This window comes from Lytechinus pictus, chromosome 7, assembly GCF_037042905.1.
Source record: "Lytechinus pictus isolate F3 Inbred chromosome 7, Lp3.0, whole genome shotgun sequence".
Lineage (NCBI taxonomy): Eukaryota > Metazoa > Echinodermata > Echinoidea > Temnopleuroida > Toxopneustidae > Lytechinus > Lytechinus pictus.
Window position 1 is genome coordinate 11371332 of NC_087251.1, and position 18676 is coordinate 11390007.

At 33.5% G+C, this 18676-nt stretch overlaps 1 protein-coding gene across 1 annotated transcript in view; it reads left to right on the top strand.

Moving 5' to 3' along the window:
• Positions 1–1391: 1391 nt before the first annotated feature.
• The window catches only part of LOC129265524 (kinesin-like protein KIF16B), a 41979-nt gene continuing 24694 nt past the window's right edge, over positions 1392–18676 (top strand). The window contains exons 1-3 of the mRNA XM_064101361.1: positions 1392–1421; positions 11878–11997; positions 16069–16185. Of these exons, the coding sequence (XP_063957431.1) occupies positions 1392–1421; positions 11878–11997; positions 16069–16185 (267 nt within the window). The remainder of the gene's footprint in view (positions 1422–11877; positions 11998–16068; positions 16186–18676) is intronic.

Here is an 18676-nt window from a genome sequence, read left to right on the forward strand (position 1 = left end):
AGACAATATGTAGGCCTACTTGGCAAATCAAATAATACGAGCGCACAGTGGAAAAAGCTGCAAATGATATTCACAATATATAACAGACATTTTACAGAACAATTAAAAAATCCATTTGTAAATCAAACAAAATGTTGAAAACTCGATCTCTGAGCTGAAATATGCCTTGTATATTGACTTCAAACCTTGATATTTTAAGCTACATATCAGCCTATTGAGCAAGATGTGTATCTCATCGAACATGAAATGCGAGCGTGAAGCGCGCGAAAATATAATATGTACCGTGTTTACACTTAATCGGCATTTGAATCGGCTCGCGGTTCTGAACCGCGAGCCGATTCAGCATCGGCTTTTTCATAGCGTGTAAACGCGAGCAACTTGAATCGGCTCGCTGTTCAGAACCGGCAATTTGCACCACCAAAGTAGTAGGTTCTGAACCGCGAGCCGATGCAGAATGGGCTTTTTTACTACGTGTAAACAGAAAGTCGATTCTGCACCGGCAATTTGTGCGCATTTCAATTACTTTACCATTGTGACGTAATTGTAAGCGCACTGATCCAGAGTTGTCTTTATTATGACGTATATTGTAGGTATGCGTATAATTTCAGGTTTTTGCATCGGCTCGCGGTTCTGAACCGCGAGCTGTAACAACGTGTAAACGCAATCCAAATGCCGATTCTGCATCGGCATTTGGTTCAGAACCAATTGCCGATTAAGTGTAAACACGGTAATAGTGACATGAGATATTAAAAAAAATCATTTTCCAAGACTTCCCCTGACCTTATTTTATTCACTTGTCTCCCTCCTCTTATTATCTTCCTCTTCTTTTTCCTCCTTTCTTCCCCCTTCTTTTTTTTTCTTTCCCCCTTTTTTTCATTTTTTCAATAGGGGGGGCCCTGGCCCCTCGGGCCCCCCCTGGATCCGCCTATGTTAAACTCACATTACAGGTCTGCTGCTGTCAGGGACAGATTCAGAATTTCTCAGAAGAGGGGACATTGAAATATCATTTAGGTTTAAAAACCCCTCCCTTCTCTCTCGAAAAAAATATATATATCAAGCTACGAAAAAGGATGCAATTGCTTGCCAAACAATTTGCCATCAAAGACCCCCCCCCCTAAAAAAAAAATCATTTCCAAAGGGAGGGCACTTTCAACAACACTGGGAGGGGGAATTGATGTTTATTTATGGAACATGTGGGATCATATTATGAGTGCCCCTCCCCTGACCTGTGTATAATGATGGAAAAAAGATTGAGGTGCCCCCATAGTATAAATTAAGTTGTAGTAAACCTTTGCAAATCAACTAAAAAATCCCTGTAAATTTGCTATCAGATTCAATAGTATGAATACTTATGCAGAGTATTATATGATTTAGACAGCAGTAGGACTATAATGGATCCGTCAACCAGAACCACCCCTTTGGTATGTAGTCAGAAGAATTATTGGTTGACCCATATACTGTATGGCTTGAATTCTAACTCTAATTTATCTCTTGACAGCAAAATATATTTGACATATTTCAATAGTGTGTACATGTACATGTAGATGCCTGATTTCCAGGATTTTTTTGTTGACTGCTTGTTTAATACAGGTAATAAGTAGTATAGAGGCGTCATAATCATTGAGGTATAAAACCACAGTAAAGATTTATTTTTATGTTTTTTTTTTCATCTCTTTGGTGGGAGTGAACAGTAATTTCAAGTTTAACAAGGGAATTATACTTGTATATTGGTATTAATACACTGATAGTAATGTATTATACCATTTCCTGACCCCTTTATGTCCAAAAATATCCTGGGATTTTCTCAATTCCATGAGTTTCAAGTATCATTAATGTTTCTAATGAAATTTAAAATATGCTCAATTAAAGATGAGCCTCCAACACATACAAGTACTAACCTACATGTATCTGGGCATGAATAAAACAATGCAAGTCTCGTTACTCTGTAACTTAATTACTATCATCATCAGCAGGCGTATAATTGCCTTACCTCATCCCATAATCATATCTCTTTAGGGTATGGGGTCTTTAAAGGGAATAGTCAACTATTCTACCTCTCCATTTTCCATCCATTTAAAGGAATTTTTTGTTATTTTTTGTCTCGCCTGCATCAGACATCAAGTATCAGTGATATCCTGAGTGATTTTCAGGTCACATGACCGAGGTCAATGAACTTTGGCTGTGTAGGGGTATTTGTTGAATTGCCATCATAACCTTGAAAATTTATGGATCTTGTTCATGAAACGTGGACATAAGGGTAATCAAGTATCACTGATCATTTTGCAGTAAGTCTTCGGGGTCACATGATCAAGGTCAAATGTCATTTACACTGTAGGGTCAATGAATATAGTATTTTATGTGAATAATTATTCTACAGTATAGTCATTACTGTGGCTATATTGAATGACTGCCAGAGTCTCCACTTGTTTTTTTTCTTTAAATTTGTTATGTAGACCTACTGTATGGTCATTTTCACAATATATGGTGTAACTCTGAAATTTCAATGTTTTTATCTGTAGCAGTCTCATAAAGCCAAATAATTTAAAGATGCTTTGGCATATGAGTAACCTCAATGAGTGCTACCTCGGGTAGCATAGACATCTTCACTCATTACTTCGTTTAATTTTGGCAGGCACATAAGTACCCTAAGTTGCACCTTTTTTGTGTACATAAAATACATAGACTTTTTTTGGAATGCCCTTTCTTATTTCTGGAATGTTGATGATTACTTTTGTTATGCAGAATGTGAAGTTAGATGTTCAATGAAAAATACCAGATAGGTTTTTAGTGTGACTGCTTCTTTATTTCTGAGAACGGGGTGGTCCAATTTGTTGTTTCGGAGGCTTCATTTTCCGTTAACAATAGCTAACAAACTTTGTATTCCGAGCATTGGTTTTCAAAAAATAAAATTCTGCTCCCTAGGACCTTTATGCAACATTTGAAGTATAAACTTCCAAATAAAAACAAAATATCTTGGATCACACTTCTTTTTACAATTTTTTCAAAGCCTAACTGATCAAGGTTAATTTTCCGTTAACTATTTTGAAGCCTCCGAAACAAACTTTACAGACTGCCCATATAAATATGAACGAAGGAACTTGTCCAATCAATACATCACAATGTAGTATATGGACACCTAGTTCACCTGTCAATAAATAGCAGAGATATTCCTTGCTGTTTGAAAATAAGAGATGATACTAACTTTCCGTTAACAATTGAAGCCTCCGAAACACTTGAAGCCTCCGAAACAGTCAAATCACTTGTTTTTATTTTTTTGTTACTTCAGTCCAAAATTTGTAGGTTAAATTTGTATTATAATCATATGTTATGTTGTATAGACTGGCCTCAGGTAGAAATTGTATGAATATCAATTCAATTTTTTTCAGAATTCGCTGATAACATAAAAATTCTGTTTAGGAGGCTTCGAGCATAAGTTAACACATGTTTTTTTTTGTTATTCTAAATTCATAGATAAGAGAGTGTTCACATTTTATTTTGTTGTTGTTGGTTTTGATCTACTTAAGAACAGAAACATATTTGATTTTATAATTAATAATATTTCTTAAGTTATACCTGAGCTAAGTATTTGAGATGGGATTTTTCACTCATAAAACATGCATTTCCCTATTTCTAACTCAGAATATAAACATTAGATATCAACTAAAAGAAAGAAAAGTCACACATATAAACCATGTAATGTTTATTAATATTGTAATATACAGTGGCTCAAAATAAAGCTCTGCATTTTCCCAAATTGACAGGCATCCTAAACTTATGTTAACACTTGTTTCGGAGGCTTCAAACAAGAGTTAACACCATATTTTGTGTTATTCCAATGTCCTGGATAAGAAAAATTAGGCATTTTTTCAACAGCATGTTTGGTTTTGATCTACAAAATTACAGGAATTAGTATTTCTTCATCAGATTTTCAAATTTTTAATGATATACAAAAGAACTTGTATTTGTGATTGAATTTTACATTTGTAAATGTGTGTTATCCTCAATCAAATTCAGGTTACTCAGTGTGTAGATACATGCATACTTACACACATACGCACAAATACAATATTTAGGAACATTTTAATATACAAAGATTTAAATAAATCTTTGCATTTTCTCAAATTTTCAAGGTATCTGAGACATGTATGTATATATGTACATGTAAATACATGTACATGTAAGTTCTATGTTTCAGAGGCTTCATTCTCTTTGTCATACCATTATAAGTTAAGGTTTTAAGTTTGTCATCCAAAAACCATAAATTGGTGGACAGACCATCCTTTTATAGATTCTGAGGAAGTAATAGTGTTATTACCACAAATGATTAGATCATGATGAACATGTATTGGTATGGAGAAGTTTATGTAAATATTTTAAGCAACATCTAATAGCATATGTATCTTCAAGATAGGCATGAATACCAAATACCGGGTTCTCATTCTCCAAGCACTTAGTCCATAATAGTACATTTGCTTTTTTCATTATCATTATTTTATCAATATTTTCTGCACAATTTGTTTTGATGGAATTGTGAATTCAAGTATTTTCAAAATATAAAAGTCTGTCACTACAATTTATTTCAATGAGCTCTTGGTAATAAGTACATAACAATTGGCATTACACTTTTTGAGTAATGTATGAGCAATGCAGAGTGACACAGCCTTATCATGTTCGCAATCAGTGATTGTGAATTGTGATCATCCATTTTGTACATTGATTTCTTCTGAAATACAGGTTGGTTAGACTGTGACCAGCCACCCCAAACCTACAATAAGTCACTAGGGAAGGTTCTCTGTAAATAGCCAGAATATTATGTTTTTGTAAAAAAATAGAAAAAAAAACTAATTGGAAAGAGTAATTTTTCTTCTTCATATACAGTCAAAATCTCAAGCAGTAAACTTAGATAGAAAATCAGATAAAATAGTCTTGACAGAAGTGTTTGTGGACTGTTTGGACTTTTCTCTGAGATCGCTGCATCTTAAGCTTGAATGGACCCTAAACTTTGAACATTGTTTTTCCCTATTTAAAAAGTTTCTTCTGCATTCAATCAATGACTAACATGTATGTGGGTTATAATGGATTAATTTTGACATGTTATATACCTTTTAAAAGCTTGAGATGAAATAATTTAAACTCAATAAAAATTTCATAATTCATTTTGGCAACATATACACTGTAGTTGGATTCGGGATGGCTGGTCACAAATTACCTATCAAAGCAATGTTAATCCCATTAACTTTCTCAAATAAAATTACTATCTGTGAGAGTTGTATCAGTTTGCCTTGAAGGATTTTCATTTCAGTTTTTAGAATATGATTTGAAATGATTTGTTTATAAATACTTAATGTACAGCTTACAATGTATGTCTTGATTGTCTTTTTTAAGAAAAAAAAGTGGGAAGAAAACCATGTGCCAAAGATATGGTAACATGAAAAAAGATCAAGATGAAAGCAAAGCATGATATAAAACCTTTCAAGTATAATTTGATTAATTTTGTGAGCTTAAGCTCTAGGTTGGTATGCAGACAGTACTTGTGCCATAAATAAAATTACCCTAACTCCATTCACTACAAGTGATTCCAATACCAACAATTGTTTTGAATTATAATCATAACTTACATGTATTGTATGTACTTTTTTTAAAAGCTTGTTGTTGAATGATGCAAAGTAAAGTGCTATTAAGCACTAATTTGAAAGTGCAGTATTAATAAATTCAAGTCCCTAGCATAGAAAATTTCACTAATCACACATACATGTACATGTTTGCTCATGGCTATGTTCCTTAACACTTCCATTTGATAAAACAGTAAGGAATAAATATTCAATTTTATATTGTCATATCAACAATATGGTCGAGGTGCCGCGGCCAAGTGGTCTAAGGTGCCTTGCTATCCATGTACTTGGAAAGTCTGGAGTTTGATCCTCGGCCGTGGCACCTATGCCCGTTAGCAAGGCATTTAATTGACAATGCTCTTTTATCCTGCATTCAAATAAATGGAAATGCTATTGGTATTAACTAGGTGTGCATTTGTTTTAAAAAAATCATACATTTCTAGTGTCAATTCAATTCAAATCCAAACTGCCTTTTAATGTGTGACTTTGATGCACTTACTTTACTTTGGTACTTTGGGTAATGCACATCTACCTAACAAGCAGAATTTAAATATAGAAAATATTTCCTGGACATGTTCATTGTAAAAATATTGGATATTACTTTAATATGCATGTATATGTTACAGAAACTGTTGGACTATTAACATCATTGAAGTCTCCGAAACATACACTGTTGTTACCTAAAGGCATACAAAAAATAATTGTCAACCAACTTTCTGCATTGAACTTAAAGATAAATTCCAGTTTTGGTAATGATCTAAATATTACTTTTTACAGAATCTAATATAATGACCACCTAAGTGTCTGTTTGTATGAATAAAAAATATGTGCCAAAGGATTCTAGAAGAAATTGTGTAATTGCTGAGAAATAAGCAAAATAAGCGCGGATTCGGTCACTTCCGTCGGGTCTTTATTTTAGCAATAATAATACACTGTCCCACGTGTGCCTATCTGTGTTGGTGATCTTCAGCGTGAACATTTTTAGCGTAGATTTCAAGATTTCACAAAGTTCAGTTTATGTAACTGTACCAGATCTAGATCCTCGATGATATACTGACAATTAAGCCTTGTTTTACATACTTTCTCATGAAATCAGTGTTTACTGCAACTACTGGAATTTCTCTTAAACATATAATTCTGGATTTTTTTACAATTGGATTTAACATAATAATAAACAAGTGTTAAAATTGAAATAAGCTGTTAGCTATATGATGGAAAACGCAATATGTTAACATGATTGAAGTCTCCAAAACACTCTGGGAACCCTAGCAAAGCCACTGAAACACAAGTTTCAGTATTTCATCACTTTGTTTATGCATCATGAATATTCTTTTCTGTATGAGATGTACTTCTATTACTATATTCCCTTTAAAGCTGAACAATTACCTATCTTGGCACCAAGGCATTGAAATATGATGTCTTTGTGCAGTAGTTAACATTCGTGAAATACATTTTCCCATTCACGAGACATTAGTTTGTTTGATTTTGTTTACATTCAGTCTTATACTGATATGCCATTTGAAAAAGATAGATTTGTAAAAGTAATCAACTTAAATAAGGGACTTTCATAGTGCTAACATGACTGAAGTCTCCGAAACACATATTTTTGTTAACTGAAGCCTCCGAAACACACTTGGGAGAAATTTCCAACTTTCTTATTTGGTATCTGATTTCCATGGGATTTGTGTTAGTAATTAACCTTCATGGAGAAGTAAATGTACAATAATTTTTGCTTTCCTCTTCCTCTTGGAAGACATGTAATTTTAAACACTTTGTTGTCAAAATCCAAATTTGTGATAAATTTCAAAAACTCATAGAAATTTTTAGAAAACTAATAAACTTTGACTCCAAAACTTTTAAAAACCTCAAAGAACATTTAATTTGTGAATGAAAAAGTGCAAATGAAAATGTTTTCCACGAAATTTTTTTGTAATTTTGGTAATGAAATCAAAAGGCTGATTTTATTCAATTTTTCTCATTTTTCACAGTTGCACATATTTTTTTTGAGGTTTCTCAAGTAGATTAAGCTCCAGAACAGACAGAAATGAAGAATTTAGACATTTATTGACCTGTTTTTATTAGAAATGTTTAAGAAAGTCCATTTTGAAATTTTGATCTTGAATTTTGAAAGTTACACCCTTGACCGTGAAAAGGACCGTATATGTTGTTTAAGATAGAATTCCTGGGGGACACTCATCATTTTTAGAGTATTGTAAGCTCATGGAAATTCTTGTCAGAAATAGACATTAGTTGTGATCACTATCATATGCCAGTTAAACACAAACAAAAATCTGCAAATGGTGCAGAACAGGTATTTTGCAATTATTTTGCAGATAGGACTCAAGGAAATAACAAACTCCACACTGCGAATGATGCAGCTTTTTGTGCTTACTTTCTCTCCACAATCATTTCCTTTAATAGTTCCTTAGATAGATGATGCTCTTCTTTTGGTTGTGTAGATTACAGCAGTCTAACTGGCCCCTGCGCATATCCTCAGTCCAAAACACCACAATTTTACAGTCTGTGCGGGGTATCAGACAGTTTATTGTCACATTTATCATAACAATGGTTGACAAAAAAAGTGAAGTACAAACCAAACATATGAAATACCTGTACTGGCTGTACATGTAGTTTAAAAATATGTGGGTGTTTTTAAAAAAGAAAAGTTAGCAAATGTATGTATCTTAATTAGATAGATGTTTATTGAAATGAAATAGAATATTAAAGGATGTGTATATTTTTTATGTAGACCCTATACATGTACATGTATATCCGATGTTACATTTTAAAGAAAAAACATTGTAAATATATTTCATTGTCTGTTTTTTACTGGAAAGCCTGTTTTGTTACAAACTGTTGGAGTCTGGGTTACTGGAAAACCTGTTTGTTATGAACTGTTTAGAGTCTGGTGAAAGGGAAGTAATAGCAATCACAATAACTTCCCTGAGGTACTAGTATTGAGTCCATATACACTCCCACTAACATTTCAACTCCAAACAACTGTTCTCTTCATCAAGAAGTGGGTTAACTTTTTAAACTGTAACATTAATTTTGGTATAGGACTCCAAAAGGTCCATTTATGCTTTCAAATTTCATATGAAATTGCACCCACAACAATTTGTTACAGTTTGTTTTTAGACAGTCAATTCCAATACTGGACAAAGGCAAAACTATGTTTATAGGATCTTACTTTCCTTATCACAACAAAAAGACTCCCCAAATATTCAGAAATATATTATTAGCTCGTCTTTCAGTGGACCGTGATATAATTTACCTTGATATGTGCATGTTAATATTGTTATCATTCTCCTGATGATATGCCAGGAATTGCAGGAAATTCCCATTAAAAAAAAGTCTTGCATGACTTTAATAGCCAGGGATCGAACCCCCTCTCATTCATGAGGAGGATACATGTTCGCTACCACTAATTGGTCAACAAGCCTGTGTTAATTAGGTGGACTATTTGACAGTCCCCTTTAAAAAAAGCTCTTCAAAGGGTCTCTAATAGTCTTTATAGATTGAAAACTTCAGTAATGGAAAAAAAATCTTGGGTTTATTCATCTTCTCATAAGTGTATATGGGCTTTCCTGAAGTCTGTATTTTTGATTGTTGTGAATGTCCTTGCTTTTCTTGGTGTTTTCCAGTATCACTGTTTTTTTAAACGAAACATTATGCTTCTCTGTCTTTCTCTTCTCAGTATATGTATAAAGTATATTTAAGCGGTGCTGCACCAGCCCGAGTTTGCTCAATCTTGAGATTCTATCCTGATCAGCCCTCTTCGCGATTAATCTTGAGATTCAAGAAACCACATCTCCACTAGTGCAAGAAGAGTAGTTTGTGCTCGAGCGATGGCATCAGGCCCGATATTTCAAGCATGCGCACTTTCTGATCTTAAAGTTTCGACAGCCCGCGCTTTAGAATAACTTCCCGAGGTTGTACTCCCCATCACTTCACTGAATCGTCCATGCAATCCTCTCAGCTCAGCGAGTTAGTGATGTATTCTTTGTAAATATGATGGTTCTAATCTTAGCGTACGTACCGGTAAATTAATAAGATGAAGGTTGAAAAATTAAAAAAGACGAAGGTCGAAGTAAAACGTGAATTGCATTATGGTCCGAATCAAATCTCGAGTGTGTCTGCACATAAGCGGGATAATTAGTAAAATAGCATGCTATTTTGCAAATAAATCTAAGTCGACTTTAAAGGTAAAGTCCAGCCCAGGAAAATGCTGACTTAAATAAATAGAGAAAAATCAATCGAGCATAGTGCTGAAAATTTCATCAAAATCGGATGTAAAATAAGAAAGTTATGACATTTTAAAGTTTCGCTTATTTTTCACTTTTCCTTTGATAGGACTGCATTCTCGAGATTGATCCAGCAAACTATCGCGATGATTGCTTCTCTATTACAAATGATCTTGAGATTGTTCAGCTCAGATCAGGATAATTTGCCGGATCAGAAATAGTGTGATTATTTGAAAACTCAGGCTGGTGCAGATGGCTCTCATGTTGCAAACATCTACATGCTGAAAAACCACCCCAGATTCTGGATTTCTTCTTTTGTAGCAATTGATCCACAATGTGTCATAAGATACAACAGATAAAGAAGATTGTATCCATCAGATACCTCCTATTGGATGGCAGTGGATGTTGCTTTATATGATGTTCCATAAATAGATGCAGATCCAGAGATGGATTTTAACCTGAAAACTTTGCTCGATTTGACCAAAAAAAAGAAGAAAAAACAGTCATCAATATAAATTTTTCCACTGAAACTGATAAGCCCCACCAAAAGGGGCCATCACTCATTATTCTCTACATGCTGCACATGTACATTTCCAATACCCTTTTTACACAGGCTAAAATTTCCTTAACCCCGTACTATAGGTGGGGCTAAATGGCAATTTAGCCCCACCTATAGTACGGGGTTAAGCTTAGCCCACTTTCTTTTTACACAGCATTTTTGCAAAGTGGGCTAACCCCACCTTTAGTACGGGATTATTTGGCCCTGCAAAAAAGCAGGGTTATCCCAGCAATTGCGGTGCTAAGAGCGATAGTACGGGGTTAAGATCGCTAGTGTAAAACGAAAGTGGGCTAAGCTTAACCCCGTACTATATAGTACGGGGTTAAGGAAATTTTAGCGTGTGTAAAAAGGTACGAGTGAAGTACTTGTACTACGAATGATCGACAAAAACCACTAGTCCGGGGTTAGCGAGTTTCGTGTGTGAAAAGCAAGCATTCCTTATCCGGGGTTAGCGATAACAATTTGGCATGTGTGAAAAGGAAAAAAAATAGTACGGGGTTAAGGATAGTACGGGGTTAGCGATAGTCCGGGGTTAAGAAAATCCTGTGTAAAAAGGGTACAAATGTTACGAGGTATGCCCTCCCCTTCCACCCCCCCCCCCCCCTGATGTGCACATGATACAGAACCCCCAATGTACTCCCCCTCCACCTTGATCATCCTAGTATTTACACCTTTTTTCTTTTACCTACTGAAACCAAATGGTCCTAAGACTCCTCATACAAATCCTATATAGGATGAATACTGCAATCAAAAGGGCCGTCTGCACCATCCCGAGTTTTCAAATTAGCGCGCTATTTCTGATCCGGCAAATTATCCCGATCTGAACAATCTCGAGATTATTTGCAATGGAGACGCAATTATTGCGCTAGTTCGTAGGATTAATCTCGAGATTGCAATCCCAAGTCAACTTGGGATTATTTGCAAAATAGCGCGCTATTTTACAAATTATCACGCTAATTCGTAGGTGCAGACGCACTCGGGATTATTTATTCACGGCGTCAGACCATAATACATCAATGCTTCGCTCGAGCAGGAATCGCTCTTCTTGCGATGGTGGAGACGGGGTTTCTTGAATCTCGAGATTAATCGCGAAGAGGGCCGATCGGGCTAAAATCTCGAGATTGAGCAAACTCGGGATGGTGCAGCACCGCCTACAGGGTCAACTTAGAATGATATAAATCATGCATTGTACTGTACATGATGATGATAGCTGCATGATATTACATTTATAAAAAGGTTATTCTATTAGAGCTACATTTCCACCCTTTTCCATCCTTTTGATGTTATATCAGATAAATTTCAAAATAGCTTGACATATTTTTCATTATCTGATAACTCTTGCATTATTATTTGTTTCTTTCTTTACATGCAACTTTGTGCATCACAAATTTACCATTGTATTATTTGTGTTTTCTCAATTGTATAAATAATTAGATGATTCTTTCTTTGTTTTGTTTTTTAGATCCCAGCTACATTAGGTGAATCTAAGGTTACAGGAAGAGAAAGAATAAAGACCTTCACGTATGATTATTCCTACTGGTCAGTCAAGAAAGGAGATCCTCATTTTGCTTCTCAGGAGAGGGTAAGTTTTCAGAGATTTTAATGGCTTTATTATAAAAACCTTATACCTACAGAGGTACTAACATGTATAAATGTATCTACATGTAGATGAATCAGTGTTTACTCTTCCAATAATCAATAATTACACAAACTTTTACCCTATATTACAACTTTTTGAAAATGATAAAATACTGTACATGTATACATGTTATCACTATTTAAAATTGCAAATACATTTGAAAGTGTAATTCTGAAATCTATAATTGATTGCATTTATATGTTCAACCATGTGCTAATCTTTGTGTTACTGGATTCAGGGGAGGCTGTACTCATATGATGTTGTAATCTAGTGATCTGGGTACAAAATCCAAGTTGTTGCACTAGTTCCCTTCACAAGGCTAATTACCAGGGGCCCATTTCAAAGGACTTGCAACTACTGTAACTTTACCATTATGGCAGCTACCATGATAACAGAGTTCAGCAGCCAATCACAATCAAGGTTTCCATGGTAGTTGCCTCAATAATAGCAAAGTTGCCATGAATATATAAGTCTTTATATAGATATGAAACATGAATTTAAAATCATATTCATCTGATAGCATGTATACACTCAGAATTTTTTTTATTACTAACCCTAAATTGGTTAAAATATGACCCAACTATTATTGATTATAAAAAGAATCCCAATTTCATTTTGCGTGCAATCTTTTTCAACCAACAGTTTATTAGTTCATATTTGAACCAACTAAAAACAGTTTAAAGAATTCTGAGAGTATAATGTATAAAACACAAATGCTCTCTTAGCAGCTTGAAACAGCTTGTCAAAGTTTGGTGTTGACAGCTCGTAATTGTGTTTATCTGACTTTTGCTCTGGTCACAGCACCATACTTGAGGCTGGTGCTATGATATCACTGGATGATTAGACTTCAATATTGTGATTGTTACAATTTTGTAAAACCATGTACATTTGATTTTAGAGCTAGGGTAGGAACCCTGATCTATAGTATATTCATGAATTCTTAACACAACACCAACACCCAATATAAAAATCATCCATTTTATTGACTTTATATGGAGTGCTCAGGCAAATTGATTGTATTCAAATATGTTGCTCTATGTACAGTTTTTATAGTTATATTAAAATGCGCATTGTATGCAGGTCTTCTGATGATCAGGAATATACATTGTTTATACATGCCCACATAGACATTTACAACAATACTCTGTGTGTTATTCTAAAATGTGTTTGCTATTGCAGTGTTCAATGTAAATTATGCTTGTAATTCAAAGAGATTGAGAATGTGGCCTTGGTTATGTTGACACATACCCAAGCAGTGCAATCAGTAAGCTGAATTGTTCATTTTCAGATAAAGCCCCATTTTAAAGTGGCTGATTAACATTTTCTTTTATGAACTTTGTTTGGGTTTAGGATGTTTGTTTTGGTCTGATGAGATGGCTGGTAATGAATTTTATCCCAAATATTATAGAGATTCATATAAAATGGCAGCAATTGTGTGACTAGAGGAAAAATAATTCCTCAATACTTTCAATGCTGATTGTAGCACCAATTCTTTAACAATCTGTCCCCATTAAGATAATTGTGGCTAACCAAAAGATCTTTTTACTTTTAGGAAGCCAAATCTTGATAGCATGTCAGCGGGTCCAAATGTGTTAGCCAGCCCAATTGGGCCAGGCAAGAGTTTTTTAAGATCTATCCAGGGATGGCCTATTAGACATTGATGTGTAAGGGTACAAACAATTTCAACCGGTTCAAATCTTGTTGTGTATGAACTTTTGGTTTCCTAAATATTGTAAAAATCTTTTTGCCAGCCCAAATCTTAACAGGTAGATTCTGTAAAGTGGTAAAAAAAGACCTTTTATCCCTAGAGTTAACATTATCTCGATGCGAAAGGGGTTTTTATTTTCATTTGGTTAGAAAATATATTCCTGCTCTACAATTTCCTGGTAAACTATGATGTACATGTATGTATTTCAGGTATGATTGATTTTGTAGATCATTAAAATTACACTGTACATGTAGGATCTCTCGCACAATACTACATTTTCAATATTGAAATGGTGCTCTTCCAGGAAATAGCCCCTTCACTCTCTGCAACATGCAGAAATCAGTATGTGAAGCAGAGATATAGGCTTTTTAATAGTGTATGTATTATCTTAACTATATGCAACACATGTTAAAGATTGTTACATATGAAATAATTATGAGTTTCTCTGTTAATTTCATAGAAAATAATTGATGATTTGCTTATGTTCGGTTCCACAAGTAAATTTTTGTATATACTATTCACATTGAGTAGCAATCACATTGATTTACCTGAATTTCAATAATTGAAATGTAAGGGGGAGGGGGTGTTTTTACTGTATTGTAATACTGATTGAAATCTAGATGAATTAACGTTACTTCCCTACATTGTACTCATGTACCATCATCTTTTTTCCATGTATTCACTTTTGATTATTTTGCATGTTATGTTTGTTTTTTCCTTATGTAATTTGCTTGTCGGTTATATATTGTAAATATTTGTTTACAGGGCCCCCTTGAAAACAGTACATGACTACTGATGGGGCTACCCTGTATAAATAAAACGAAATAAATAAATAAATAAATATCTAACATAGGGCCTATACAGCTTAGCCTTTACCTTGAGATAAATGGATAGATAGACAGGGAAAGAGAATATTCAATATTACAAATTTGACTGAATAAATAGCCACATCATCCAAACAATAATTGATACCAAACTTGATTGTGAATATTTGCAATAAAAATGAAAAGCTTTTAGAATTATTTTGTTACTTGCCTCATTACCATTCCCTCCAAGTTTTCATAGAAACCTACCCATCAAGCTTGCAGTACACTGTTATATTTACATGTACTAATCCTTAATTAAAACTCGTATTCAGAGATGCTATCAGCTTTTAAAATATGCAACAGTTCTGGATGCATTGGGTTCTTGGCCTATTCAAGGCTACTGTATTCAACATAAAAACAGTCACATGATACATGCTAAGTCATGCAACACTTAGCACAGAATTGTTTTTTTCTCTCAAGCGTGATTTCCCAACCCACTCACTCTGAGCCATTGTCTTTATTTGATGCGATGAGTATGAATCATATTGAAGAGATATTGGTGAAGAATTTGATAAATGGAATTTTCTGTGTTATAATATTGCGTAATTATGTACAGTGAAATAAATTGAATTGTCTGAATGCATTGTGTACATTATTTTGACTATTAAAGTGCTCATTTATCTTAAATATAAAAAAAGATGATGCAGAAAAAATAAAGGATAATAAGATAATTATCTTTAACTTTGATATACTATTAGTAATTGAATATTACTTTTGTCAGAATAACATGAACATCAAGTATCCTCAATACACTTCTACTACACAGTGTGCACACAGGAAAGTGATAGAATATCAGTTTTCATTTTTGCAAAATATAATAAATGCACTTTAAACCACTAGACTTGTGTAGGATTCTCACCAGACATCTACATATAGACATTGAAATTAAACATTTGGCATGAAAGACAATTTCTCAAATGGTATAGAGGTTAATTTACTAATAGTTTTAATTGTGTACTATTACAAGAAAGTGTCAAGATGCTCTTGTGACAGAAAATAATTTTAATTGAAATATTAAATATCAGTCAATCTTTTGTGTGAGCTTATTTTGTTTTGTTTTTGCTTTATTATTGATAATAAAAATGAGAAGTTTCAAATTTGATTTCTGATGATGGTGCTGACTTAGCACCCTTCCATGCTTGACATCCTAGTGAGAATCATATCCTCATCAATTTAATAAACTATCACACTTCAAATTTTCATCAGCAAATAAAGAAATAAAAAAGAGAAATCAAATAAAATAGTTATGATATAGTCCACATTGTTATACATGTACCATGGAAAAGGTAAACAATTATGCCAGAAAGCCAATTCATTTTAATTTTTAGTCACCAATTCCAATTCTATATAGTAATTTTGTTTAATGTTCATTTGATTATTGTTATTTGATTGTTATTAATAAATGTAATTACCTTGTCCTATTAATCACTTTTGTCTTAGGTGTATTCTGATCTTGGTTCTGATGTCTTAGACTCTGCCTTTGAGGGTTACAATGCCTGTATATTTGCCTATGGACAAACAGGATCGGGAAAATCATTTACAATGATGGGAGAACCGGTAGGTATTTAAATTGGGGGAAACTAGTTACTATGTTTAGTTTATAGATATACTTAACTTTGTGAGTGACTTTTCTTACAATGATACTAATTCACTTAAGACCATGCAACGCAACACACAATAAGATGGGACATGACAACATTTGTCTCACTCAAGATTCTGTTGAAGCCTTAACCTGCCGAAAACCAGTGCTACATAAAAAATGTAAAACTCGACTAAAATTAGATTAGTATGGGGACAATAATAAAGTCTGTTGATGTTGACTTTGGTACTCTACTTGTACAGTCTCAATCTGTTTAATACCCATGCTGTGATCCAACAAATATGAAAGAGAAATTTGTTATTAAATATTAGATCACATTTTCATGAAAGAAAAGATCATTCTATAGGTGATTTTCAGAAACTCAGGGGAGCATTTCATGAAATGTAATTTTTGCTGACATATGGCTCTAAATCCATCAGATGCAAACTTTTTAGTAGCTTTATAACAGTTGTCACTGGAAGTCTCTGACTAGTAGCTTTATTATTAAATGCTTTTAGCTTTTTGATCAATTCTAATTGATCATGATAATAAGTAACATACATCTACTACCAGTTAGTTACATCTATTTATGTTCACAATACATGCAGGAACCTGAATCAAATAGGAATACGGTCTTTGCTTGATATAACTCCCCCTCAACAGTTCAGTTTGGGTTCAGAAGCCCTCTGTGAATTGGCTTCTTGTCAAGTTAGAACAATTCAGGGGGTAAAATAAAAAGAATAATTCATCACATAAGCAATTCCCATGGCTATGTGACTCATCAGTTTATAGTGACCCTCTCCCTCAACAAACTTAATAGCTGGTACATGCCTAGCAATTTGCAATTACTTGAAGTAGGCGACCTATTTGGGCTTAGTACATTACGTCTAATTAAGCTTCTTGTTGTGAACTAGAGGGGTGACTCTCCAATTAATGGTCGTTTATCTTGTTAATATCGACAAAATTACATATAAATGTGAGTAATTAGGTTAAATCATCACAGGTTTAGAGAAATTACATCATCATTGCTCGGGTAGGTTATGCTTAAAGATGAAACTATTTGAAACTTGTTTTGTTATTTCTATTGTATGTAAAGGGGAAGTTTATCCTGACAAAAAGTTTACTGCAAAAATAGCAGAAAAAATAATTAAAATATTGGCAAAGGTTTGAGGAAATCCATCAAAGAATACAAAATATGTTAGAATTTTAATTACCGGTATTTGAATTGTGACGTCATATGCAAGCAGCTTTCATACACATCCTATGGTAAATAATTGATGAAATGTCATTTTGTCAGAAAATTTTTAAGGTTTTTATTGTACCTTCAGTATATCAGTAGATCACTTCACACCCGCTCCTAAATGGAAACAAAATAGTCATCACAAACCATTAAAAAATAAAAAATTATGCATTTTATATTATGTAACATATTGGGCAGCTGCTAGGTATGTGACGTCACAAATTAAAAAAACTTCAAATTCTAATAACTTTCTTAATCATAAATGGATTTCCTCAAATCTTCAACAATATTTTTTTATCATTTGTTCTGCTGTTTTTACAACAAAGTTCAAACTTTTCGTCTGGGTGTACTTCCTTTAAAAATAGATGCCAACATTTTAGTAGCTATTTATCTTAAATGTGTTACAGTATCTAAATATGATTATAACAAGTTTTATGAAATGGGACAGGTCTTTTCATTCCTTTGACGGTTAAGGCCAGTGTGATATGAATGAAAATTTGTATTTTTTAAAGATAAAACTTAAGAATTACAAAGGTCTGGTTGGTAGATTTTCCTCCTTCATTTTATGTAGGCCTAGTTTAAAAAAAAAATGCAAAAAAGTAATAAAAGTAGAGCATATATGTTGGATAGTGTGTGTACCCAGTACATGTAGATGAGTGGCAAAGAATATCTTTTTGATATTTTATTCACCCTAATAGTGAACATCTTGCTGATTCATGCTCATATTTATGTCTGAAAAATTCTTCTATACAGAAACTTATGTCTTTCTTGAGTTGTAAATAGTCAGAGATTATCTGTGTCAGAAAAATATTTTTAGATGCTAATGTTAGTTCATCAAAAATATTTTTGATTACAATTGCTCCAAATTATTATGTGGAATGGTTTTTATTATTATAGTGCACCTTATAATAGATTATTTCTGGATATGTGGTGCAATATCATTGCTTATAATTTTTTTAAATATATTTGTACTGTGGAGGACTTAAAGCCCAAACCCTATCTACTCTCAGACATATCCATTCCCAACACCATGCATTAAAAGAAAAATCATATTTATCAACTGTATGCGATTTTTCATTGTTATGACTCATATGTCTAAAAATGGCAGAAGACCACCATATGGTTTCCTCAAACAGCAATCCCAGAAATCAAGCAGATCAAAAATATCAACTAATGTGTGATTCTTGCCAATGCAAATATGCTTTAAAAATTGGCCTATTCTACAGCTG